The sequence below is a fragment of the Schistocerca americana genome, chromosome 3 (genome assembly GCF_021461395.2).
Source record: "Schistocerca americana isolate TAMUIC-IGC-003095 chromosome 3, iqSchAmer2.1, whole genome shotgun sequence".
Taxonomy (NCBI): Eukaryota; Metazoa; Arthropoda; class Insecta; order Orthoptera; family Acrididae; genus Schistocerca; species Schistocerca americana.
In genome coordinates this window covers 880,706,427-880,733,676 of record NC_060121.1, presented here as the reverse complement: position 1 = coordinate 880,733,676, position 27,250 = coordinate 880,706,427, and the positions used below count along the sequence as shown (strand labels likewise).

The 27,250-nt window shown below is 40.2% G+C and overlaps 1 protein-coding gene across 1 annotated transcript in view; it reads left to right on the top strand.

Moving 5' to 3' along the window:
- The window catches only part of LOC124607215 (caspase-2), an 83,413-nt gene that overhangs the window by 48,397 nt on the left and 7,766 nt on the right, over nt 1–27,250 (top strand). The window contains exons 5-8 of the mRNA XM_047139485.1: nt 11,366–11,539; nt 20,877–21,109; nt 21,290–21,420; nt 21,514–21,623. Coding sequence (XP_046995441.1) covers nt 11,366–11,539; nt 20,877–21,109; nt 21,290–21,420; nt 21,514–21,623 — 648 coding nt within the window. The remainder of the gene's footprint in view (nt 1–11,365; nt 11,540–20,876; nt 21,110–21,289; nt 21,421–21,513; nt 21,624–27,250) is intronic.

The following is a 27,250-nucleotide window of genomic DNA, read 5'->3' as shown; positions in this document are numbered from 1 at the left end:
CTCTGGCAGCTTAACTTCATGTTACCTGCCATATTCCCAATAGATGTGAACCCTTCACTGCCTTGGCTTTGTGTGGTGGCCTGTGTTTATCTTGGACTTCATTCACTTCCTAAGGACACTATCCTTGATTCGATCTATCACTGAAGCTTCTTGACCTTCGCACACAACTTAACAACAGTGCCCTCATGTATACTGATGACTCTGAGACTGACCATTGTGACGGGTGTGCCTTTGTCATTGGCACCGACCATTTTCAGTACTGACTTCCAGAACACTGCTATACTTTTACAGCATAGCTCTTCGCCCTCTGTCAGGCCAGCTAGTGCATCCAGCAACACAGACTTTTTTTAACTGTGTCATCTGCTCCAACTCTCTCAGTGCCATTCAGAAACTCTGTGTGCTGTGCACTGTCCTCCTACCTTGACATGCTAGGCTCTTCCATCCCTTTGGATGATCTGCATGTTGCCATCTGTTAGCAGGTGGTGTCACTTTCGTGTCACCATTGGTCTTCTCTTCACTGGAACAAGCTCCGGAGAATTAAACCTCTCCCAGTGGCTTGACCAACCTCCTCGCAGCCCCTTTGTCATGTTTTTCAGCCATTGCCATTTGTTATGTGGTGATCCTTCCCCACTTTCTGCTCATTGTCATCAACCTTTGACAGCTTGCCATTTCCTGACCGAATGCCCTTTTTTAACTGCTTATGTTCCAGTGTACGTTTGCCATCTCAGTTTTTGCTTATTTTAGTGAAACACACAGGCAGTTGTTCGTGTTTTACTTTTTATCCATTTTAGCAATATGGAAAATGACATTAATCTCTGGTTCAGGAACTCCACCGTCTCTACGGTGTATTTTGTGGATTTTTTCTGAGGGGAGGTCCTTGTTCCTAGCTTTCTTTTCTTCCATCGAATGGGCTTAACATGAAGTCACTTTTAACTTCTTTTATTTATTAGTGTTCTAAGGTTATGATATGGCTGCTTATGACCTTGTGGCGAAGCAAGCTGGGATATTTTTACTTCCCCTTGTGATGGCATTCTGTGCTTTTTATTTCTTTGTTTGTTGTCCTTGGTGTTGACGTACTGCATTGTGATACTGGCTGAAAATTGGAGTGCGGAAGTACAACACTGACTACTTTAAATAATGTAGCCTACAGGTGCATAGTTGCATTTCACAGTAGTTTACTTTCACTGTTTACAACCCCCAATAATACACAGTTATATATGGCCAGTGCACTATTGTTTAACTTTTGATAAGCCTCATTAATAGGTTGCGGGTGAACACCCACATACTGCAACAATAGTTTCCTGTTGAACATCTACAAGCAGTAGAAACCTAAACACAAAGTTCGCAGTTCTTGAAGGCTAGAAAGATACATACAGAGTAGGCACCATCATTGTTTTAACACATGGCCTAATTGTGTAACACTTATTTCACAGTTAAGTTGGAGCATTGTTGGTGTTCTAACCAACATAGGTTTCTAGTCTGAAACTCGGTTGTGGACTGACTGTCTTGGGGCCAAAAACCAGGTCCTTATATAATCTCACAATAATTGGTACTGAACTTATACGTTGTTCAAAGTTAAATTTACAGAAATTACAATTATAACTTAACTCATTAAATTAACTGAATACATCAAGACATTGGTTGTTTTTAACAGTTTCTTCTACTGCAAGAGTCAGGCCGAATTATTTGTTTAAATCATGAAATTAACAAATATAAGTATGCAAACAATACTTTTGACAAAACTGTTAATTACTTTGGAATTAATTAAGGGCTGGTTTTGCGAACATATTTCCGATTAAAGCCAAATAGATACTTTAAGAATTCTAGCATTTCCTTTTCAAAATGTTTACAACTATTACAGAATTTATATTTGTTTATATGTCAACAATAGAATTTAAGCTATGAAACAATTACTGATTGCACACTATAATGAAAGATACTAACTAGGAATAATCAAAATAAATTAGAAAACGAATTACATACATAAAACTGAGCACAAAATTAAATTTGGTGTTATATTCTTTAAAACTGAGGGCCAACCTTTTTCTTTTATTAAAATGCAGATTATACTCACATATGTTAGTGGTAATTAATTAAAAAATGAAACAATGAATTTCAAGGAGGCAGAAGGCAAACAAGAGGGGACATAAAAATATCCCAGCTTGCTACGTCGCACCCTCTTGTTTTGCCATCTGCCTCCTTAAATTCGTTTTTTCACTTTTAACTAATAACCATTAATATACGTGACTGTAATCTGCATTTCCATGAAAGAGAAAGCTTGGCCCTCAGTTTTAAAGAATATAACACAAGATCTAATTTTGTGCTTAGTTTATGTATGCAATTGAATTTCTAATTTATTTTGACTGTTCCTAGTTAATACTTTCATTATAGGGTGAAATCAGTGATTGTTTTGTAACTTAAATTCTATTGTTGATGTATAAACAGATATAAATTCTGTTCTAATTATAAACATTTTGAGGAACAACTAATTGTATTCTTAAAAGATCTATTTGGCTCTATTTGAAAAAATGTTAGCAAAGCCAGCCCATAATTAATTCCATAGTAATTAATAGTTTTGTCAAAAGTATTGTTTGCATAACTATATATGTTAATATAATGATTTAAACAAATAATTCAGCCTAACTCTTGCAGTAGAAGAAAATCTTAAAAAGAACCAATATTTCGATGTATTCAGTTAATTTAATGAGTTAAGTTTTAATTGTAATTTCTGTAACTTAGACTTCAAACAATGTGTAGTTTCAGTATCTATTATTGTGAGAATATATAAGGGCCTGATTTTTGGTGCAGAGACAGTTAGTCCACAGTCGAGTTTCAGACAAGAAACCTGTGTTTGTTAGATCAACAACAATGCATCAACTTAACTGTGAAATAAGTGTAACACAATTAGGCCATTTGTTAAAACAATGACAGTGTCTGTTCCATGTGTACCTTTATATTCTTGAAGAAATGTGAACTATGTGGTTAGGCTATTATTGCTCGTAGATATTCAACAGGAAACTATTGTAGCAGTGTGTGGATGCTCACATGCAACCTATTAATGACGTTTATCAAAAGTTAAACAATAGTGCACTGGCCATATAACTGTGTATTATTGGGGGGTTGTGAAAAGTGAAAGTAAAGTACTGTGAAATGCAAATGTGCACTTGTCGGCTACTGTTGTACTTCCACAACCCATTTTTCAGCCAGTGTAGCAAGGAATGCAGTTTGTTGACACCAAAGACAACAAACAAAGAAAAAAAGAAGTCAAACTGCCACAACCTCTGTTATGGTAGCACCCCCCACCACACACATGCTTTTTTCCGTTACCAAATTAACTATTCCTTGTGCCTCAGGATTTGTCCTAACAAACAAATTCCTTATATTAGTCAACTTTTGTCATAACTTTTCTTGTCTCCCCAGTTCTATTCAGTATCTCCTCATTAGTTACTTAATCTACCTGTCTAATCTTCAGCATTCTTCTGTAGCACCCCTTTTCAAAAGCTTTTATTCTGTTGTTGTCTCTTCGGTTTATCATCCACATTTCACTTCTGTGTAAGACTGCACTCCACCCCATTAATTCTTTCTGAAAAGACTTTCTAAAGTGATCCCTAGACATCAGTAATATTGTGCAATATTATTGATGTTCAACCTACACTTGTAATGTTTGCCTGCTTTATTTCGTCATTGATAATGCTCAGTGTCGACGTACTGCATTGTTATACTGGCTGAAAAAATGGGGGGGTGGAAGATCAACACTGACTACTGTAAATGATGTAGCCGACAGTTACACAGTTACATTTCACAGTTCTTTACTCCCACTGTTAACAACCCCCCAATATTACACAGATATATGGCGAGGTCACTATTGATAATATTTTATAAGCCTCATTAGTAGCTTGCAGGCAGGTATCAGCATACTGCTACAGTAGTTTACCATTGAACATCTATGAACAGTAAAAACCTAACCACACAGTTCTTCCAGAATAATACGGTACATGTGACACTATTGAACAGACACTGTCATTATTTTAACACACAGATTATTTGTGTTGCACTAATCCCGCTGTTAAGTTAATGCGTTATTGTTACATTAACCGATACAGACTTCCCATCTGAAAATCGGCTGTGGACTGATTGTCTTGGGACCAAAAATCAGGTCTTTATATATCCTCACAACAATAGATACCGAAACTATACATTGTTCGATGTTTAATTTACACAAATTATAATTAAAGCATAACTAATTCAATTAATGAAATACATACAAAAATTCTTTCTTTTTAATAGTTTCTTCTTCCACAAAGGCTATGCCAAATTATTTGTATAAATAATGAAATTAACTGATAGTTAACCAGGTAATTATTGTGGAATTAATCAAGGGCTGGCTTTGCTAATATGTTTTCGAATAGAACCAAATAAATACTTTAAGAACCTAGTAGTTCTTCTTCCAAATGTTTATAATTAGTACAGAATTTATATTTGTTTATAAGTTAACAATAGAATCTAGGTCACGAAACAATTACTTATTTCACCCTATAACAAAAGATATTAACTAGGAATAGTCAAAATAAATTAGTAAGTTGATTATATACACAAAACTAAGCAAAAAATTAGATGTGGTGCTATATTTCTTAATAAAGAGGGCCAACCTTTCTCTTTTATGGAAATGCAGATTATGTTGACAATAAAGTTGCTGGTGCTGTGGTGATTGCTCTACTCTGTTAGAAACAGAAAAAAGTGGATGAAAAATTGAGTCCAGGAGCATCAAAGACAATTCACAAAAACTGGGAGAATTGAGGTTGAGGTTGAATGGAAAAACAGATTTATCGTAACTTCTTATGTATTGATGTTCCAACATTTAATAAATTACTGGAAAAGGTTATCAACGTACATAGGCATTCCCATAGAATGGCACTTGCCACCCTCCCTCCCACCCTCTGGAGTATGGTGTATTAAATAATTACAAAATTCTTACACACTTCTGGAAGTGATTTCCCATGATTCTACTAAATTTGTCGTTTAGCCAAATGTAGCACTACATGGCTGATCGCAATGAGACAATGCTGTGGCTTCAGCTATTGCTGTGTAATCATCTTTTTGTTTTTTTAAGTAACAAGGTAATGTACCTGTTACAAATATTCAGTGGATAACCATGAGTCCCCTGGGATGTAATGTTTGTTTTGTGTCATCAATAAAATGTAGTTCTTGTGGAATGATGCATCTGAGAACTCATTTAGATCAGAAATGGCAATTTTAGAGTCTAGCTCCCCCACGCACCCAAGATACATTTCTGCAATGTGAGACCTTAATTTTTCCCGGCAAATTCAATGTTCAAATAACTTATGGGTTTGCTGCCGGGTGACGTCGTCGAACACCACCGATATTTCGACAGGAGCACACCCTGCCTTGAGAATGGCAGGGGTTGCTCCTGTCGAAATATCGGCGGTGTTGGACGACGTCACCCGGCAGCAAACCCGTAAGTTATTTGAACATACATTTCTGCAGTGTCCCATATCCTCTCCATGATTAAAAAACAACAGGCTATGATGAGAGATATAATTCTACCAGTTCAGTGTTTATCTGTCTATTATGCTATGATATCTTCCCACTGGAGGGTCTTTCAAAGACTTCAAACTTACTGGGAAAAATGAAGTGATTGTATGACATTGGTGGCTGGGAGTCCCCATCTAGGGAAGTTCAGCTACCAAGTTGTAAACCCTTTCAGTTGATACCACATTGGGCAACTTGTGTGTCGATAATGATGGCAACAACACAACAACCAGTCCCTGAGTGGAGAAAATCTCCGACACGACCAGGAATCATATCTGGGCCTCCTGCACAGCAGTCAGATGTGCTGACCACTCGGCTAAGGGGGTGGACAGTTTACGGGAGGCAGTTTCATGCACCAAATGATTATATTCGGCTAGGTAATGTATACACACACATAAATGGCTGTATATAATTTTATTAATAATTTTGCATTTATTAATTTTTTAAAACTTCAGCATTTGTGGCCTTTCCCCATATTTTCTGAACAACAAGTCTTATGATTCAGTCTCCAACTCTGTGTTTTTGTACTCATCTTCCCTTTCGTCCCATAATACCAGCAATGATTCGTACATTTTGATGCACTCTAGTCAAAGTGCTGCTTGGTCTTGTTTGGAACTCATTTACAACACCATGACAGCAACAAACAGTGAACACACTGATATTCACTTTCTGTAGTATGTGAGAGACTGTCAAGGATACTGTCAATAAGACCTGCAGACGGTACAATATTTCCCAGCAATGCAATATATTTCAGATGTTTTTGATGTTCTCAATATTGTTGCAGAACCTCTCGATATCACCCCTACACATTGATCATTATTGCGCATCAGGAAATATTGCGCAATATTTTGACTATTTGGAGGGAGGGGAGGGGGGGGGTGCTTGACAATTAAATTTATATTGCATGTTAAATGTATTTGTCTTTTTCAAAAAGCTTTTCTTGCTTTCGCTAGCCTATGTGTTATATCCTCTTTACTTCTGGCATCATCTGTTACTTTCCTGCCCAAACAGCAAAACTTGTCTGCTAATAATAGTGCGTCATTTTATAATCTAATTCTCATAGCATTATGTGACTGGGTTTATTTTTCTTGATCTTTGTCAGACAAAAATATGGAAACACCATGAGAAATGCATGCTTGTACATAAGTGCACATGCTGGCCATGCTTGCAGGTTGTGCTATTATATTTGACAATGAACAGCACCTGTGGTAATGTCCTCAAAATGTTGCAAGTGTGAGTCATGGTCAGAACAATGTCCTCTGTAGTTTAAGATACATGAATTCATATGTGGGAAAACTTGTTGCTTGTACGATGGGTGCATCCATAACTGAGGCAGCCAAAGTGTCTGGTGTTTCAAGAGGCACCACATACAGGGAAAGCAGTAAAACGTCACCCACTAAGTCATAATGTGGATGAAAGTTGTTGACCGATCGTTGAAGAGTATTGTGTTGAAAAATAAAAGGACAACAGTTGCAAAAGTCGCTGCATATCTGACTGTCACACACATGAACCCCTTCAGCACCAAAACAACACGAAAGGAGTTCCAGGAGCAGGGAATTGAAGGGCAGACTGGAATCCAAAATCACTAAGTAATGTGAATGCCCGTAACAGGGAAGGTGATGCTGAAGCCATAAGACCTGGACTGTGGAGCTGTGGAAGAATGTCATTTGCTTGGACTGGTCTTGTTTCACACTGTTTCCAATTTCTGGCCAAGTTTATGTCCGAAGGCTAAACTGGTGAAGGTTTATTGATGATTTGAGCAGCCGTATTGTGGTGCTCCATGGGCATGCTTGGTTACTCTGCAGTGTCACATTACTGCCAAGAATTACATTACTATTGTTGTTGATGAGGTTCATCCCATGGTACAGTGTTTGTCCCCAGTGATGATGCTGTGTTCCAAGACAACAGGGTAATGTTCACACAGCTCGCATCATCCAGTACCGGTTTTGTGAGCAAGAGGATAAATTGTTGCGTCTTCCTGACCACCGCTGTCATCAGATCTCAGTATTGTTGAGCCTTTGTGATCTACTATTGAGAGAAGTGTGTGAGATAGCTATCCACCTCAATCATCATTATCTGAATTTGCCATTATTTTGCTGGAAGAGTGGTATAAGATTCTTGCGGAAACCATACAGGACCTGTATTTATCCAGTCTGATATGTGTAGTGTAACATACCACTGTGGTGAAGTGTTGAGTTGTACACCATTTATCAAGCTCATGAATGATGATTGTCACCACAAAAGTTATATTTAAGTAACAAGTTTGTACAGAATGCTGTGTGGATTTTTTTCCCCTGAGCTTGTAATCTGCAGTTAAATGGACACAGCCCATCTGCAAGCTAAGTGGGTGATATAAATGTTACTTCACTTTGAGGTACCTGCAGTTTGGACAGTTTATTCCATGTTGTCGACTCCTGCGTCAGAGGTACAGCATGCCCCACAGAAGAAAGACATCAGTGACAATCACAATGATGTCATCAACATATGGAGGGTCTTCGATGTCGTTCGTTAGATGTCATTCGAGAGAGAATGAATCTCGATTACTACTGGCCAAAATTTTGTTTAGCACATGTAATGATACAGCTCTGTTGTCATAAAGTATTGTATGAGGCGTTCAACTATTGTATCAAATAGTTCAGTATATTCATATTAATGAAGAAGGCCTCTACGTCATTTATTGGAAAGTTGAGATTTATAAGAATCCTTTTCAACTTTCAGCTCAGAAGAAGTTGCAGGAGGATGTGGCGAATATTACATTCATGACGACATGCACAGTTATTCTGATTTTGCAGTTCAAACAAATAAGGTCAGAATTATTAATTACCAGCAACTGGAAATTAATCCATGAGTGTATCATGTCCTGTTAGACTGAGTGCAGAACCATAGCATTTCTGCCTTATCGACAAATGTCAACATCTAAAATTATGATGAAGTGCAAAAGCAATTGATATCACTACCACATCAGAATTTTGAGATGATTAGAGTAGTCAATGAACAGTTATTGAAATCCTTCAGTTACAATTATGACAGAATTGTGGTAGTCCATGAGTCAGAAGATTTTTGTCTGCGACACCAGGTGGATTTAGTTGTGGACTGAGTCCAATGGTGGCTTAACAGCAATTGTTGCAGATTACATCTGCAGCTTGTCAACTGACAGTATTGGCTTCAGCTGTACCCCAGCTTCCAGCCAAACAGCATCAGTCCTGCAGCTTTCCAGTGGTATCTCAGCCTGACAAACTGTATTCAGTCACCATTGAAATGTCGTTGTCATTGATTGTACTAGGGTGGTGTAAACTGCGAGCGATTTGATAACTGAAGTTTGTATGTGTTGTACAGCGCTGTGTTCAACACTGTTAAAGTAATAGATCAGGTTTAATTATGAACGTATTTTGCTGTTATTGTATGACAACGGTTACGAGAGATATGAAGTCGAATGTACCAGAGTCATGGGATTGAATCTCGTCAGGTACTTTAAATTTCTTTTATTTTTCAGTTTTTATTGAAATTACTTTGATCATTATTTTTATTCAAGTAATTGGTTTAAATGTAATTTTTTATTTCTATTCCTTTGCCACACCATTTTAATCTCCATATCAACTTCTTTATTTGCTCTCTTTTTTTTCTTCCTATCATTATTTTTCTGGTAGAAATCTTTGTTCATGTGATTTTAATTAATTTTACATATTAATTTCGATTCAAGTTGTTTTGTTTTATCGCCTTATTTTTCATCCATGTTATTGCATTAATTATTTCTGTTCTTCATTTTGCTTGAATTTTGTTTTACTTATAATCCCTTATTTCATTCAAATCTTCATCTGTGTTCATTTGCCCACAGTGCAGCAGGAATTTAGGCTACATTTTAAACGTTCATACAACAATTACCATCGAAAAAATTGCACATCTCCCAACGAAAATACATTTTTTATGCCATTGCACAGTCATTATAAATAGATAATTTCCTCTTTTGTTTTTTAACTGACAGATTAACATTTTCAGGTATTTTAATATTATAATAGACAAATATGAATAAATTCAGATTCATGAGCATTCAAAGTGGAAAAAGAATGATATAAAAGAAAGTACAAATGAAAAACTTCAAATGATGATTAAAATTGTGTGACAAAGAAATAGACATCAAAAATTACATTTAAACCAGTTCATTAAATAAAAATAGTGTTCAAAGTCATTTTGATAAAAAATTAAAAATTTAAAAATTTAAAGCCCCTGACAAGATTTGAATTCACAACTTCAGCTCATGAACACCGTACCCTACCTATTACACCATGCAGCCAGGGTACAAAATTCTTTTCTTTTAAAGTTATTGAGTGTCACATAATATTCTATTTTTTTCCATTACTCACAAACAAGGGCTTACCAGGATGAATGGTTGCAGGGTGTGATAACTGGGATTATAACTTACATCACCATATCGATGGTTTCAGGAACTCGATCTAAATGAGGGGACCTCTACTTGTCAGGTGAAAGGAAACTGTTTTGAATGCCAACAGTTTTCCTACACCATATTAGGCATGGTAATGTGTTGCATTTGTTGTGTTCCCATATTTTTGCACAACCTCTGTATTTTCAGGAGACTAACCATTCTCTTCAACTGACCTTCCTAGTCCTTGTCATCAGCAAACCTTAAAATTTTAATTTCTCCCTCCTGAACTATAATTCCTTTTCAGGTTTCTCTTTATCTTCCATAATTGTTTGTTCATTACACAGACTGAATGTCATGGCAGATAGGCTACAGCCCTTGCTCATCCCATCTCTGTTACTGCCTCCATTCCATGTCCTTTGACTCTCACAACTTCTGTTTTGTTTCTGCACTAGGAGCAGAGAGCCTTTAGCTTCCAAAGACTGTATTCCTGTCAACAATGTTGAAAGATTTTTCTAAACTACAAATAATATAAATGTATATTCGACTTTCTTCACTCTGTCTTCTAAGATTAGTCATAGGGTCAAGGTCAGCATTGCCTCTCAAGTTCCTGCATTTCTCCAGAACTCAAATTTATCTTCCTCTGGATTGGTTTGCAGTAGTATTTTTTAATTGTGACATGTTTAGGGATGATGATGATGATGATGATGTGAATACAAAATTTGCATGATTCAATGTTTCTTTTTAAATGCATCTTGCAATGTGCCATTACTTTTTGTATAACAAAATGTAACAGAATACATGGCACGTGGTGATAAAAGAATTCCATTGAACTGTGTAATACTCAAACCTGAAAACGAGCTTCCATCAATCCAAAATATTGTGTATTGTAGAAATATCATTACAGTTTTGCTGTTCTGTCTGCTGAACTACTATACTTTTAAAATTTCTTCCTTTCTTTCAGGCTGTCTAGTTCAGCAACCATATACAGAACATTTGAAGACAGTCTTGTTTGTAACTTAATCTTTTATTAATGATGTGTTTTGCCTTCACATTATCTTATAATGTTTCTTTGAAAACATTTTAAAAACCATAAAACGACTCTGTGCTCGACTGAAGCACTCATCAAATTGGGTGTCTGCAAGTTCATCTGATTCGACACATGCTTCAATCTAGCACAAAGCCTTTTTATCATTTTTACAATATTGTAAAAGCAAAATTAAAAGAAAAAGGTATTAAGATAATCTGAACATGCCCCATGAAAATGAAACATGTCATTAATAAAAGATTGAGTTACAACCAAGATTGTTTTTAATTTGAATAATTTACTCTAAGTATTTTGTTGTTTACACAATTCATGCACTACAGTATTTACTGTAGTTTTCAATCTGCCTGCTTTTCACATGTAATTTTATGTTGTATTATTCTTAATTACAGGTTTATACAATGCTCTCACGTCCGAAGGGTTATGCTCTCATTATAAATAATATACAGTTCCTAGAAAATATTGAACCAGAAAGACGTGGAGCTGAAATTGATGAGAGGAACTTGAAAGACCTTCTGGAAGGTTTAGGGTATGATGTAACAATCTACAATGACCTGTGTTACAAGGTTAGTTCTATTGTTGAAAGACTTTGTTAACATCATCGTATTACTATTATTGCTACTGGAGCTCCTCCTCCTCCTACTCCTACTACTACTACTACTACTACTGCAAATAATAATAATAATAATAGTAATGATCTTTCAGATGATACAGCAGAGCAATCAGTCATCCTTTTCTTGCAGGTTTTATAAGGCAAATCCAGATTTCTGGTAGTGCCTAGCCATTATCAGTGCACCATTTCATAGTGTCAATTCGTGTTCTAGTACATCAGTTCCCTGTTGTTTGGGCTTCTGTCACAGTTCGTTCAAGAGTTTTTAAAAAAGCTGACAGAAGCCCAAACAACAGGGGACTGATGCACTAGAACATGCATTGATACTATGAAATGGTGCATCGATAATGGCTAGGCATTAGCCAAAATCTAGATTTGCCGAATAAAACCTGCAAGAAAGGGACAACTGATTGCTGTGCTCCATAATTTGAAAGTTGTATCACAGTCATTGAGTGCACCACGTTCCTAGTGGAAGGTAACCTGATTAATAATAATAATAAGAAGAAGAAGAAGAAGAATGTTGTTGTTGTTGTTGTTGTTGTTGTTGCTGCTGCTGCTGCTGCTGCTGCTGCTGCTTATTTTCTGTCATTCTCATCTTCCATTACCTACTTGTACCATACTTCTAGCATACGTGTGCTACTTACATTCAATAATGTGCTATGGCATAGTATTCTGCAGTGACATGCCAGTATTGAAAAAATATTCACTGCTCAGAAAAGAACAGTTTGAATAATGTGCTGAATGTAACTGAAACTCATACACAATCTTTAATCTGATTTGATTTATTCATCCAGGCACTATCTCACAATGATATGTGATTTGTCATCGTGCTGCTGCTGCTGTTGCTGTACTGTCGCTGTTGCTGTTTCTGTTGTGGTCTTCAGTGCTAAGACTGGTTTCATGGAACTCAAATCTTTATCCAGTGCTGAATATGTCGCTAAATATGTATTCACTTTGCTTGACATAAGGTGTCAGATATTCTGCCAGATTTCCACCAGAATACTCGACACCTGAAGATGTCAACAGACTGCCAGCAAAGTCAACAATTATATTCACTTTCCTGTCCACAAGTGATTTATTGACACATTCCAGGTTCAACCCATCATCAGATGTAACTCTGCACGCTAGTCTATCCTGTGCAATTTGCTTATGATCATCTTATATTCCCCATTCAATTCCCCACTTTTGTTCAACTGCTCTTCCAAGTACTTTACTGCCTCTGACAGAAACACAATGCCATCAGAAAACCTTAAAAGTTTTTATTTCTTCTCCCTCAATTTTAGTTTCTTCTCCAAATTCCTCTTTGGCTTCCTTTACTACTTGTTCAATGTACAGATTGAATAACACTGCAATGTACAGATTGAATAACACCGGGGAGAGGCTACACTATGACTCACTTGCTTCTCAGTTACTGCTTCCCTTTCATACCCTTTGGCTCTCATAACTGACATCTTTACAAGCTGTGTATAATCTTTTGCATCCTGCATTTTACCCCTGCTTGCTTCAGAATTTCAAAGAGTGTATTCCAGTCAACATTGTCAAGTCTACAGATGCTGTTGGTCCACACACAACAGTGCGTGATACCAGTATGTTCCAAAAATTCATGTGCGAAAATGCTATTTTTCAGGGAGTCATATCTCGGGTTTATTGCTCACAGAGATAAGGGACAAGTGTTTTGAATATCCCTATGCCTAGTGACCATTTGTATACCTGTCAAAAGAATTGGCATATTGAGGCAGCTTATAAAAGCACCATTTGTTCATGGACAGTTCATGAGAAAATCCCAAAAAAACCATGATTTTTGGCACAAAAAATACCAGTCGTGGGGATGCTCACTTCTACATCTTCTATACATGTCAGTGTGTCAAAATTTTTGCTTTAAGTTCTTAAGATGATATTCCTGGGAACTTCAAAAAAATTTTCAATATCATTATGCTTTACTGAAATCCAGAAGTTACTTATACACATAATAGCTGGTCTGCGGTGTAAAAATAGTTTTAACTGATGTAGTGAACACATGGTGAGGCATTTAGGGTCATCAAAAGTGTTCTGGGGCCACGAAACTATATTTTTATATACTTATATGGATATGGTGTCTGTTCTTTCGGACACACCCGAGAGAACAGACACCATTAGTGACCTGTAGCCGTCTAGAATGAAATTAGAATTATATATTAATACCTTCAGCTACTGATGGGCATTGATATACCGGTATATCACCGGGGACAGGTGAAAATGTGTGCCCCAACCGGGACTAGGAGGAGATCCCGGATTCGAGTCCTGATCGGGCACACATTTTCACCTGTCCCCGTTGATATATATCAATGCCCGTCAGCAGCTGAAGTTATTAATATATAATTCTAATTTCAAACTATATTTTTAGTCAGCATTTTTTCAGCAATAAGACTTTGTCATGGTACTGCAGTGATGAAAATTGGGTTAAAAATGCTTTTATCATGCCTGAAAAGAACTTAAAGAACTGTCGAAAGTTATGTAAAACTGGAGATTCAGTAAAATATTTCTAGTAACATCTTACTCTTGTAAGGTACAAATCATAAGTCGGGCATTTTCGATGAACTGTGATCGATTAGCAAAGTATCCAGAATAAATGTAAAGCAAACAATTTTGTGTTAACCTTATGTTCTGTGTACTTATTTGTTTTTTACATGAGTTGAAGTATATAAATGTGTCAAAGTATATAAATAAAGTTTCAAAACTTTACTGACCTATAGACTTCATTTCTTAACAAGCAGCACACCCTGGTATAACAGGGAAAAGAAGGGAACCAGTGGAAAATGCTCCTGTCAGAGCACAAGAAAGGCAAATATGTTCCTCTTTATTAAAGGACTCTGACTGAAATGTGAAGTACCAGGCACCTCAATCCCGAACATACACATGCTTTTTTTGTACTGGAAGAGTGTAGCAGAGAAAGACCAGTGGTGGGGGGTGGGGGGTGCCAGTAGGAGAGAGAGAGAGAGAGAGAGAGAGAGAGAGAGAGAGAGAGAGAGAGTGAGAGTGAGTGAGTGAGTGAGTGATGGAACCTAAAGAGAGAGGTGATATTGACAGTCAGTCAGTGGCAGTGGGAGAAACGGAGAGAGAGAAATGGATATAGAAGCAGTGGGAGCAAAAGAGAGAGGCAACAGTCATAATGAAAAATACGGATGAGTGAAGATGATAAATAGGCTTGGGGGGCCACACCCTTCCAGATGGCAAACTTTAACACTTATATATAGAGAGACAGTGGCAGTGGGACGCACTATAAATCATTGGAAGAAAAAGGAAACAGTGGGAGAGAGACATATACAGATAGTGGCAGTGAGAGGGAGATGCAGAGTGTGAAGGCCTAACTACAAAAAAGGTACTGAATAAAATGACTCAGAATGTTCTGTGTTAAAAGAGTGTGTATACGGTCGCGTGCCAAAACTTTTGGTGAGGAAGGCAGAATGAGCATCGAAGCAGCTGGTTCCTCATTCTTCTGTCACTCTGTTAAAGAGAAATATATTCACCTTTTTATGTTCCAACATGAGCATTTTTCCACTAGTAAATGTAGTTTTACCATTTTCAACCTATTTTATATGCCATAAGGTCAGAATTGCTTTGCTTGTTTGTTTATCTGCGGTCAGCTTCTGCAAAGTTTTTTTTCCATTCTTCTGCATATGATTTGTGTTTGTGTGCATGTGCATGTGTTTCCTTGCGAACAAGGACTATTTTGTCTGAAAGCTTAAATGGTTAGCTGTCTTTCCATTGTGCCTGTCTACAACTCAGCATCTCCCCTATGTAATACATAGCAATCTATCATTTTCATAATACTGTCACTTTGTGGTTTGTGTTGATCTTCTAATAGACAGTAAATGACGGTATCACCTGCAGACTCAAATTGTCTCCCAAGTCATTTGTATAGATCAGGAACAGCAGAGGGCTACAGAACTTCTGTGGGGAAAGCCTGATATCACTTCTTTTCCACTTGATGGCTTTCACCAGTTACTGTGAACTGTGTTATGATGCTCCATAGATAAGAAAATTGATTGGAAGCTGTTTGTGAGGTACAGTGTCAAAAACCTTCTGGAAATTAGAAATATAGAATCAACTTGAAATCCTCTGGTGGTAGCATTCATTACTTCGTGTAAATAAAGGGCCAGCTGTGTTTTACAAGAACGATATTTTCTAAATGTGTGCTGACTGTGTCAACAGATTGTTTTCTTCGAGTATTCCATAATATTTGAGCACAGTGTATGTTCCAAAATCCTACAGCTGATCTATGTCAATGATATGTGTCTGTAATTCAACATATTATTACATTATTTTTATTATGACTACTGTGTACCATTTTAACCCATTATACTCACCAGGACCACAGGCGCACCATCTCTCCAACAGAAAAGCTATATTTAATTCAAAGTTCATCAGTGTATAGTGTTCTAATTGAAACCTATATAATTTGCTTGTTAACTAATCCCTCTGTTGTGACAGTGCCACGACATTCAAAAGTGCCGCTACGTTAGTACGCAAACACGGCGATAGAGGCGCTCCGCAGCTCGGCCGAGCGCGGGAGCGCGACCTGGTTATGAACGGCGCCGGCCGCATGTCACGGCCCGGCAGTCGAATGACAGATACGGAGTTAGTAACATGTAACCCGCTAGTGTTTCTACTTTTGTATCTCCACGCACTTTATTAGTGATTAAAGGTTATAACACTTTTTGGCGACGAGGTCGGATATTTTTTTTCCTGCGTTGTGGACTTGTGTGTTCGTGTCGGGGCAGACATGGAACAGCTTATGCAAGTGCTTATTGAACAACAAACACAGCTGACGGCTGCTATTCAGGCGTTGTCGACGTCGCTTACTCATCGTCTGTCTTCCTCTTCTCCGCCTCCGTTTCCTCCTTATGACGAGGCCGCTGAAGACTGGGAGGATTATGAGAAGCGTTTGCGGCAACACTTCTTGGCTTTCGGCGTTGTCGACGCTCCTATGTGTAAGTCGTTATTTCTATCTTGGATTTCCCCACGGATCTATCAGCTGCTATCTCAGTTAGCCCCTCTGCGGGAACCTGCCTCTCTGTCCTTCCAAGAAATGTGTGACTTATTGTCTAACTATTACCGAAAAAACACCCATGTCGTTGCCGCCCGCGTGGCTTTTTACCGGTGTCGTAAGCAGCCCCATCAATCTTACCGGGCTTGGGCGGCGGAACTACACGGTCTGAGTCGGCAATGTCAGTTTGTCACGGACACTCATCATGAGTCTTACACTGATTCAATGGTTCGGGACGCTATTTTACGGCTTGCTCCTGATAAAGAAGTTCGGCAACGTGCCTTACAATTGCCAAACCCGTCGTTGTCGGAAGTTCTCAGCATCGCTCAATCGTTTGAAGTGTCTCACGCTGCTGGTGCGCAAATAGACGCGTGGTGTGATGTAGGCGCTGTCCAGACCACTTTCGACGCAGACAATGTGCCTGTTTCACAGGGACACGATGATGTGGCAGCGGTGCACTCGCGTCAACAACGTCGCGTTGGGCCGCCACGCTCGCAGCGAAAACAGCAACCACAGAAGCAGGTTCGTTCCGCCCTTCCTTCTTGTCCACGTTGTTTCGTACAGCATGACAGAGCCGCGTGTCCAAAACGTTGGGCCACGTGTAATTCCTGTAGGAAAAAAGGCCACATTGCTTCTGTGTGTCAGTCCCCTAAAGTTCCTGTCGACGAGGACGAGGCATCGGACATGGATGTTAACTGTGTGCTTTCTCGAACGAATAAGTTGTTTGTTACTGTTCGTGTTCTGGATAAAGACATTCGCATGCAAGTGGACACTGGCTCTGCAGTAACTCTCATTAATTCTCGCACGTATTTGGAGTTGGGCTCCCCTCCCTTGTCTCCCGTTACGCGAAATCTACGAACTTATAATAAGCAGAAAATTCCTATCGTTGGCCAGTTTGATGCTTCCACTGCCTACAAGTCTGTTGTTAGGCCCCTCACGTTTTATGTGGTGGATCATGCGGGCACTGAAAACCTGTTCGGTTATGATGCTTTCCAGTTGTTCGGGTTTTCCATTGATGATGATGTGCACCTCATATCTGAGGACATTCCGTATCCACAGCTGGATGGCTTGTGTTCTGAATTCTTGTCCGTGTTCTCTGCTGGTCTGGGTCGTGCCAAGGATTTTGAAGCCCACATTACTCTTAAACCTACGGCTCGCCCTAAGTTTTTCCGGGCACGCCCTATTCCGATGGCGTTGCGTGCGCCTGTCAAAGCTGAGATAGACAGGTTAACGGCTTCGGGGATTCTCCTTCCTGTTACCTCCAGCGAATGGGCATCGCCCATCGTGGTGGTTTCTAAACCAAACGGGAGTCTGCGATTGTGTGGTGATTTTAAAGCCACTGTCAACGCTCAAAGCCTCATTGACACTTATCCTCTTCCCCGTCCTGAGGAGTTATTTACCAAGCTCGCTGGGGGCCAGTTCTTTTCCAAACTTGACTTATCGGAGGCGTACCATCAGTTGCCGTTGGATGCATCTTCCAAGGAATTTCTCGTCATCAACACTCCTTGTGGGTTGTATCAGTACCAGCGGTTACCATTTGGCGTCGCTAGCGCGCCGGCCATTTTTCAGCGGTTTTTGGAACAGCTCACGGCTTCCGTTCCCGGCTGCATCAACTACCTGGATGACATTGTTGTCACGGGGGCCTCCACTGAGGAGCACCTTCGCAATTTGCGTTCACTGTTTCGGGTTCTGCATTCAGCAGGGTTGAAGTGCAATCTGGACAAGTCTCAGTTCTTCCAACCCTCCATTGTGTATCTTGGTTTCCACTTGTCCCATGAGGGTATACGCCCTCAATGACAGCACGTTGCGGCCATTACCGCTCTACCCCAGCCGTCTACGGTCAAAGAACTTCAGGCGTTTCTAGGCAAGGTTGCTTATTATCACAAATTCATTCCCTCCGCGGCGGCAGTGGCTCATCCTCTGCATCAGCTGTTACACAAAAACGTTCCTTTCTGTTGGTCCGCTGAGTGTGAGCAGGCTTTTGTCCGCCTGAAGGCTCATTTGCAGTCGGCGCCTTGTCTTGCCACATTCCGTCCGGGTCAGCACTTGGTTCTGGCGACTGACGCGTCACAGTATGGCCTAGGGGCTGTTCTCGCCCATCGGTATGAGGATGGGTCGGAACGACCCATCGCCTACGCTTCCAAGACCCTCAACGATGCCCAACGGCGTTACTCTCAAATAGAAAAGGAGGCGCTCGCTATCATTTATGCTCTGAAAAAATTCAGCGTTTTTTTGTATGGTTCTAAGTTTCACCTCATCACCGACCACAAGCCGCTGGTCTCTCTGTTCAGCCCCTCGGCGTCGCTTCCGGATAAGGCAGCTCACCGCCTGCAACGTTGGGCCTTATACTTGTCTCATTTTCACTATGAGATTCACTATCGCCCCACGGCCCAGCACGCCAACGCTGACGCGTTGTCATGTTTGCCGATGGGCCCCGACCCGGTTTTCGATCGCGATGAACTCCTCTGTTTCCACATTGATGAGGAAGAACGTCGTGCGGTCGAGGGTTTTCCACTTACAGGTTCGCAGGTCGCGTCGGCTACTGCGCGGGACCCGGTCCTGCGTCAGGTGATCGGTTTTGTTCAGCGGGGTTGGCCGGACAGGACCAAGGGCCGGGCGTCGGATCCCCTTCGCAACTACCATGCCTTGCGCCTTCGTCTGTCTGTTCGTGAGGGTGTTGTTCTTCTGGCCACGGATGGCGCATCTCCACGGGTTGTGGTGCCCGCCTCTCTTCGCAAAGCTGTTCTCAAACTATTGCATGAGGGCCATTGGGGGATTTCTCGGACTAAGTCCCTGGCCCGCAGGCACGTTTATTGGCCCGGTATCGATTCGGACATCGCCCACATGGTCGCTGCGTGTGATCAGTGTGTTCAACAACTGGCTGCGCCTCGTACTCTGCCCTCTCCGTGGCCTGATCCGGCGCAGCCGTGGGAACGGGTGCACGCTGACTTTGCCGGCCCCTTCCTCGGCACTTATTGGCTACTGTTGATTGACGCCTTCTCGAAGTTTCCGTTTGTTGTTCGCTGTCCGTCGCCCACCACTGCGGCGACGACGCTGGCTTTGTCAAAAATCTTTGCGCTAGAAGGTCTTCCATCCACGATTGTCACGGACAATGGCCCTCAGTTCTCTTCGCAGGCCTTCCGTGATTTTTGTACTGGACAAGGGATTCATCATGTTACAGCACCGCCCTTCCATCCGCAATCGAATGGGGAGGTCGAGCGCCTTGTCCGCACTTTCAAAAGCCAAATGAAAAAATTCCTTAGTGATTTTTCCACAGATGACGCTCTGTTGCAATTTCTGAGTTCTTATCGCTTCACGCCTCTGGGTGATCGCAGCCCTGCTGAACTCTTGCATGGCCGCCAACCGCGCACCCTACTGCATCTGCTTCACCCTGTCAGGCCTTGTCCTGTGTCCCCTAGTGCGGGAAAATACCCGGTGGGCGCCGACGTGTGGGCACGGGGGTATGGATCTCGCCCTAAATGGATTCCAGGGGTGGTCCAGGCTCTTCGCGGCCGCCGGCTTTGTGAAATACGTACGGACGACGGCATGGTTGTTCGCCATTACGACCAGATGCGCCCACGAGTGGTGGCCACGCCGGTACCACCGCCCCTTTTTTCGTCTCCACCAGCCCGAGAAGCCAGTCCTGTCACTGCTGCCGATCTTCCGGGCGTGTTGCTGCCGCCGCCGTAGCTACCGCTTCCGAGTACGCCGGGACCGGCCCCAGTCACGACGCCGCCTTCTCCGGGACCCATCTCGCTGGAGCACACCCCCAGGTCCACGACACCTATGGATGCTGCTCCGGAGTTTTCACCCATCATCTCGTCCAGGAGGCACGTTCCACGCGCCAGCTTCCGTCCTGGACATTTTCGACCATACTCTCGTGTTTCTCCGCGGGATCTTCTCGGGACCTCCCAAGAGGCCATGGATGTCTCCGCACTGTCCGTGTCTCCACGAAAGTGAGCGTTTTTTTTTTCAAGGGGGGAAAAGTGTTGTGACAGTGCCACGACATTCAAAAGTGCCGCTACGTTAGTACGCGAACACGGCGATAGAGGCGCTCCGCAGCTCGGCCGAGCGCGGGAGCGCCACCTGGTTATGAACGGCGCCGGCCGCATGTCACGGCCCGGCAGTCGAATGACAGATACGGAGTTAGTAACATGTAACCCGCTAGTGTTACTACTTTTGTATCTCCACGCACTTTATTAGTGATTAAAGGTTATAACACCCTCATCTCTTGATGAATCACAAAATTCCTTCTTATCATTTTTAGGAAATGGAAAGAAAAATAGAAGAATTTACGAAGCTGGAAGGCCATAAATCGGTGGATTCTTGTGTCGTTGCTGTAATGAGTCATGGTCGTGCAGGTCCTCTCGCAAACTCTACCAGTATCATCTGCTATGATGGGGGCCTGCGGGATGTCGAATGGGTGATTAGCAAATTTGACAATGCTAGCTGCCCGAACTTGCAAGGAAAACCAAAAATATTCTTTTTCCAGACCTGTCGGTAAGTTTTGTTGCTTATATTTTTACACCTTGTGTGACAGAACATTCAGCCTTTTTCCCCAAAAGAGTTAATAATTTGTTTTGTGACTCTAATTTAATCTCATCATTTTTTTTTTAATATAATTTTTCATGTATTAATCTTCATTAATTGTCAGACTATAGTGCAAATTATTTTTGGCAGAGGAAATTGCACTGATATAGGAGTGCCATCTCCACCTCTACCTAAGGAAATCCGTACATACACAGATGGAAGAGTGCAGAATACAATACGGAAAGTCTCAGATATGCTCATTGCTTTCTGTACCATCCCTGGTGTGTGCTAATTACATAACATTTTTGTATGTATATACTCTGTGTGGTAAAGATTGCTGATCATTATCAAAATTTCTGAAATTCAATTTACAGGTTATGTATCCCATCGAGATAAGTATCTTGGAACATGGTATATACAGACGATATGTCAGGTGTTCATGGAACATGCCTGGAATACAGACATCGAAGATATGCTGAAGATTGTAAGTACATGAACACCAGTGAATTTGCTGAATTTCCTAAATGTGTTTCAGTACAGAGTGCTAAATCTGATGAGAGATATAAGTCTTGAAAAACATAAACTGTGTAAACAGTGCTTCATAGCTTTCAGAAATTTAAAGAATGTCACATTCAGTTTTTTTGCGGCCTAAGGAATTGTCTACCTGTATTACGTTTCAAGCATTCCACTTGTGTGGCTACATGCATTAAAGAATGTCATTTGCAAACACATTGTGCTGACATGTAAAAATTTAGTCATCATATTATTATAATAATTATTAAACTAATTTGTTCCATAAGACTATCTTCCAGTCAGCAAAAACAGTATGATATCATTTGATTACAAGATTCAGATGACAAGATTATGATGACAAAATGTCAAAAAATATGGAACAGACATCTGATACCATACAGATGGTTTACATATAGATATATCAATAGCACATATAAAAGTTGTATAACCAGTCGGTAACATGTATCACAATTGTTGTTTCATCGCTATCAGTGAACATTTATCAATTAAACAACCATTGGTTATAACTCCTGATGACGGTGATAGTGTCACAGCCATCGAAGGCTCAAGAATTTATTGTTGGTGTGCAAACCGTGCCCACACACACACACACACACACACACACACACACACACACACACACACACACATCATAAGCAAGCAAATGCCACACACACATGACTGCCATGTCCGGCCACTCCAGCCAGAATTATGACTGGAATGGGCTAAGATAGCAGTCATGCGTGTTTTTCTTTCCTGAAGAAGGCTTTGGCAAAAAGCTTGTAAGCAGCAGTCTTTTCATCATGCCTCTCTGATACTAAGTTTGTGATCTTTATGGTGAGCAGCAATCGGTCTTTTCCTAAATATTGTAAATCTGCAGTTGCTTTTGTCAGTAGCTCCCAATCATGTAGGATTCAGGGATCTGCTTATCTCTTTGTTGTTGTTGTTGCTGCTGCTGCTGCTGTTGTTCTTGTTCTCTTCGGTCCACAGACTGGTTTGATGCAGCTCTCCATGCTACTCTAAGCTGTGCAAGCCTCTTCATGTCCCAATAACTACTGCGACCTACATCTATATGAATCTGCTTACTGTAGATTAGTTTAGATTAGTACTTGTTCCATCTCCTGGTCTCCCTATACAATTTTTACCCTCAATGCTTCCCTCCAATTTTAAACTGGTGATCCCTTGATACCTCAGAATGTGTCCTATCAGCTGATCCCTTCTTTTATCAAGTTGTTCCACAAATTTCTTGTCTCCCCAAGTCTATTCGATACCTCCTCATTAGTTACAGGATTTACCCATCTAATCTTCAGCATTATTTGTAACACCACATTTCAAATGCTTGTTTTCTCTTCTTGTCTAAATTATCATCCATGTTCCACTTCCACACTCCAGACAAATGCCTTCATAAAAGACTTAAGTCTCTATTTGTTGTTAACAAATTTCTCTTCTTCAGAAACACTTTTATTGCCTTTGCCAATCTACATTTTATATCCTCTCTACTTTGGCCATCATCAGCTATTGTGCTGCCCCTAAAATAAAACCTATCTACTAATTTAAGTGTCTCACATCTTAACCTAATTCACTCAGTATCATCTGATTTAATATGACTACATTCCATTATCCTTGCAGTGCTTTTGTTGATGTTCATCTTATATCCTCCTTCCAAGACACTGTCCATTCTGTTCAACTGCTCTTCCAAGTCCTTTGCTGTATCTGACAGAATTACGTCATCAGCAAACCTCAAAGTTTTTATTTCTTCTTCCTAAACTTTAATTCCCGCTCCAAATTTCTTTGGTTTTCCTTACTGCTTACTCAATGTACGAATTGAATAACATCAAATATAGGCTCTTACCCTGTCTCCCTTCCCAAACACTGCTTCCTCAACTCTTATAACTGCTGTCTAGTTTCCATAAAAGTTGTAAATAGCCTTTTGTACCCTCTAGTTTGCTCCTGCTATCTTCTAAGTTTCAAAGAGTATTGCAGTCAACAATGTCAGAAGCTTTCTCTAAGTCTACGTTACATTCCATCCTTGATTTTCTGTTGTTTGATTACGCTATGAATGTAGGTTTGCCTTTCCTTAACCTGTCTTCTAAGATAAGTCATAGTGTCAGTATTGCCTTGCGTGTTCATACATTTCTCTGAAATCGAAACTGTGCTCTGTCAAATTCTTCTTGCTGTATCATATCTCCCACCTCATCTTCATCTACATCCTCCTCCATTTCTATAATACTGCCTTCAAGTTCATCTGTCTTCCCTAGACCCACTATAGACTCTTTCCATCTTGCAGCTTGCCCTTCTTTGCTTAGTAGTGGTTTTGCATTTGAGACATTTATACAACTGCTTCTCTTTCGGTGGGGAAGCTTGCATGCCTCAGCAATACAGATAGCTGTACCATAGCTGGAACCACAACAGAGGGTTGTATGTTGAGAGGCCAAACAAACATGTGGTTCCTGAAGAGGTGCTGCACCTGTTTCAGTAGCTGCAGGAGCAACAGTCTGGATGATTGACTGATCTGGCCTTGTAACATCAACCAAAACGGCCTTGCTGCACTGATACTACAAATGGCTGAAAGCAAGGGGAAAGTACAGCCATAATTTTTCCCAAGGGTATGCAGTTCTACTGTATGGTTAAGTGATGATGGCATCTTCTTGGGTAAAATGTTCCAGAGGTAAAATATGCCCCCATTCGCATTTTCAGGTGGGGCTACTCAGGAGGATGTTGTCATCAGGTCAAATAAAACTGGCATTCTACGGGATCAAGTGTGGAATGTTAGATTGTTTAGTCGGGCATGTATGTTACAAAATTTAAAAAGGGGAATTGAAAGGTTGAAGACACATACATTGAGAATTAGTGAAGTTCAGTGGCAGGAGGAACAGAAGTTCAGTGGCAGGAGGAACAGTACTTCCGGTCAGGTAAATTTAGCGTTATAAATACAAAATCAGATGCAGGAGTAGGTTCAATAATGGGTAACAAAATAGGAACACAGGAAAGCTACTATGAACAGCGTAGTGAATACATTATTGTAGACAAGAGAGGTGTGAAGCCCACACATACTGTATTAATACAAATTTATAAGCGAGCTAGCTCCACAGATGAAGAATAGATTGAAGAAACATACGATGAGATAAAAGAAATTATTCAGATAGTTAAGGAAGACATAAATTTATTTGTGATGGAGGGCTGGAACTCAATAGTAGGAAAAGGAAGAGCAGGAAAATAGTAGGTGAATATAGACTGGGGAAGGAATGAAATAGGAAGCCACCTGATAGAATTTTGCACAGAGCATAATTTAATCATCGCTATCATTTGGTTTATGAATCATGGAAGAAGGTTGTGTGTGGAAGAGACCTGGAGACAGCAGAAGGTTTCAGGCTAATTAGAAAAGGGTAAAACAGATTTCAGAACCAGATTTTATATTACAAGTCATTTGTAAGGCAGATGTGAAGTCTGACCACAATTAATTGGTTATGAAGTTTAAATTAAAAATGAAGAAATTCCAAAAAGATAGGAAATTAATGAGATGGACCTGGATAAGTTGAAAGAACTAGAGGTGTTGAGAGTTTCAGAGGGAGCATTAGGCTGCAGTTGACTGTAACAGGTGAAAGGAATATAGTAGAAGATGAATGGGTGGTGTTAAGAGATGAAATAGTGAAGGCAGCAGAGGTTCAAATAGGTAAAAAGACAAGGCCTGCTAGAAATCCTGGGATAACAATGGAGGTACGGAATTTAACTGATGAAAGGAGAAAATATAAAAATGGAGCAGGCAAAAGGGAATACAATATAAAAATGGAGCAGGCAAAAGGGAATACAAACATCTAAGAAACGATGTTGACAGGAAGTGCAAAATTGCTAAGCAAGAATGGGTAGAGGACAGATGTAAGGATTTAGAAGCATATTTCACTAGGCCAAAAATAGATACTACCTGCAGGAAAATTTAAGGCTTTTGTAGAAAAGAGAAGTAGCTGTTCGAAAACCAGATGCTCAGATGGGAAACCCACTATCTCTTTGTTAAAGTGCAGTTTCTTTAGCAGATATTAGGTGGATGGAAAGTAACATTTTTTACAGTGGATTTAAACAGATAAATTATTAACAAGTTTTTATTTTTAATCAGTGACATAATCACCCTCATTATGAACAATCTTTTGCCGTGAAATGTGTTCACAGTTTCGAATGTGGACAACCATCAGCTGTATAATGGAATGACATGCTGGACTGGGTGTAGCGGCTCACCTACTTTTATTCTTCGTTTGTTGTTCTTGGTGTCAATGTACTGGCTGAAAAAATAGGGGGTAGACATGCAGTACTGTCTACCGTAAATGATGTAGCTAACAGATGCACAGTTGCATTTCACAGTCTTTTACTTTCACTTTCCACAACCCCCCCCCCCCCCCCCCTCCCGGCCCTTTCTGGGCCGGGACTCAAACCTGGATTTCTCACCGTAGGCTATCCTAACATGACTCACAGCCAGACCCAAGTTTGGTGAGGTAATATCCTCCAATCCAACTCATTAATTTTTTCCAGGGTTCATCTTGCACAGTGCACTCTTGCATTAGGGTGTTCCAGAATAATGCCCTTTGTGTTGACACTTGCTGGGCACTTTTCACTTAAAATTAATTTACCTGATCCAGTTGTTCACAGTAGAAGTCTGCATCCACATTTTGTCCACATTTCAGAAGTTCAAACTAAATTACCTTGTAAATACTCCACCAAATACATAAAAGTGCCTTTTTGGGATGTAAACCTGGCTTAGCCATTGTGGTGTAATAAGGAAGTAGTTAATAAGCAGAGATATTTCTTTTTCTTGTGGAAAAAATTTATTAATCGTTATTCTTTATAGTAAACAGGTCGTAATATTTTTATCTTCTTATGATATCACAGATATGATTATGCATGATTTACTCTTCAAAATGGAAAAGAGGCACTCTTTGGTGCAATATATTCAATGTGAGACCTTTATTTTTTTAATATGACAAAAGTTCACCTCATCTTTGATTACTCTGCTTTTATCTAGGCTTAATGAGGGAGAAATAATAGTGTTATTGTTGTGATTTTATGTAGTAAGCCTTATTTTAAAATATAGTGTACTGAGATTCAAGAAGAATTGTGGACTACTTATTTGATAATTGGACCTGTTGCTTCGGATATGAGTTCACACGTGGTGAGAAAGAAAAGGAAAAACAACAAGAGGTCATACGGATATCTGTATCACTATGTTTACATCTTCTTCTTCTTCTTCTTCTTCTTCTTCCATTGGCACTACATTCCGGGATGGGACTTGGCCTCCTCAATAATTTTCTGTCATTCCTCTCTGGACTTTGCTGTGGACCTCCAGTTATGGCAACCGACTGGCAGTGTCCTCTCCTACCTCAGCACTCCATCTCAACCTAGGACATCCTCTTGCTCTTCTTCCTCCAGGTTCACTGCAGCAGGCTTTCCTTGCAGGATCTGTCTCATCGAGTTGCATTACATGTCCAACCTATCTCAGTCTGCACAGCTTTATGAACTTTACCACATCATCCTCCTTGTAGCAGTCATAAAGTTTGTCATTTCTTCACCTTCTCCAGATCCCATTTTCATATACAGGTCCAAAAATCCTCC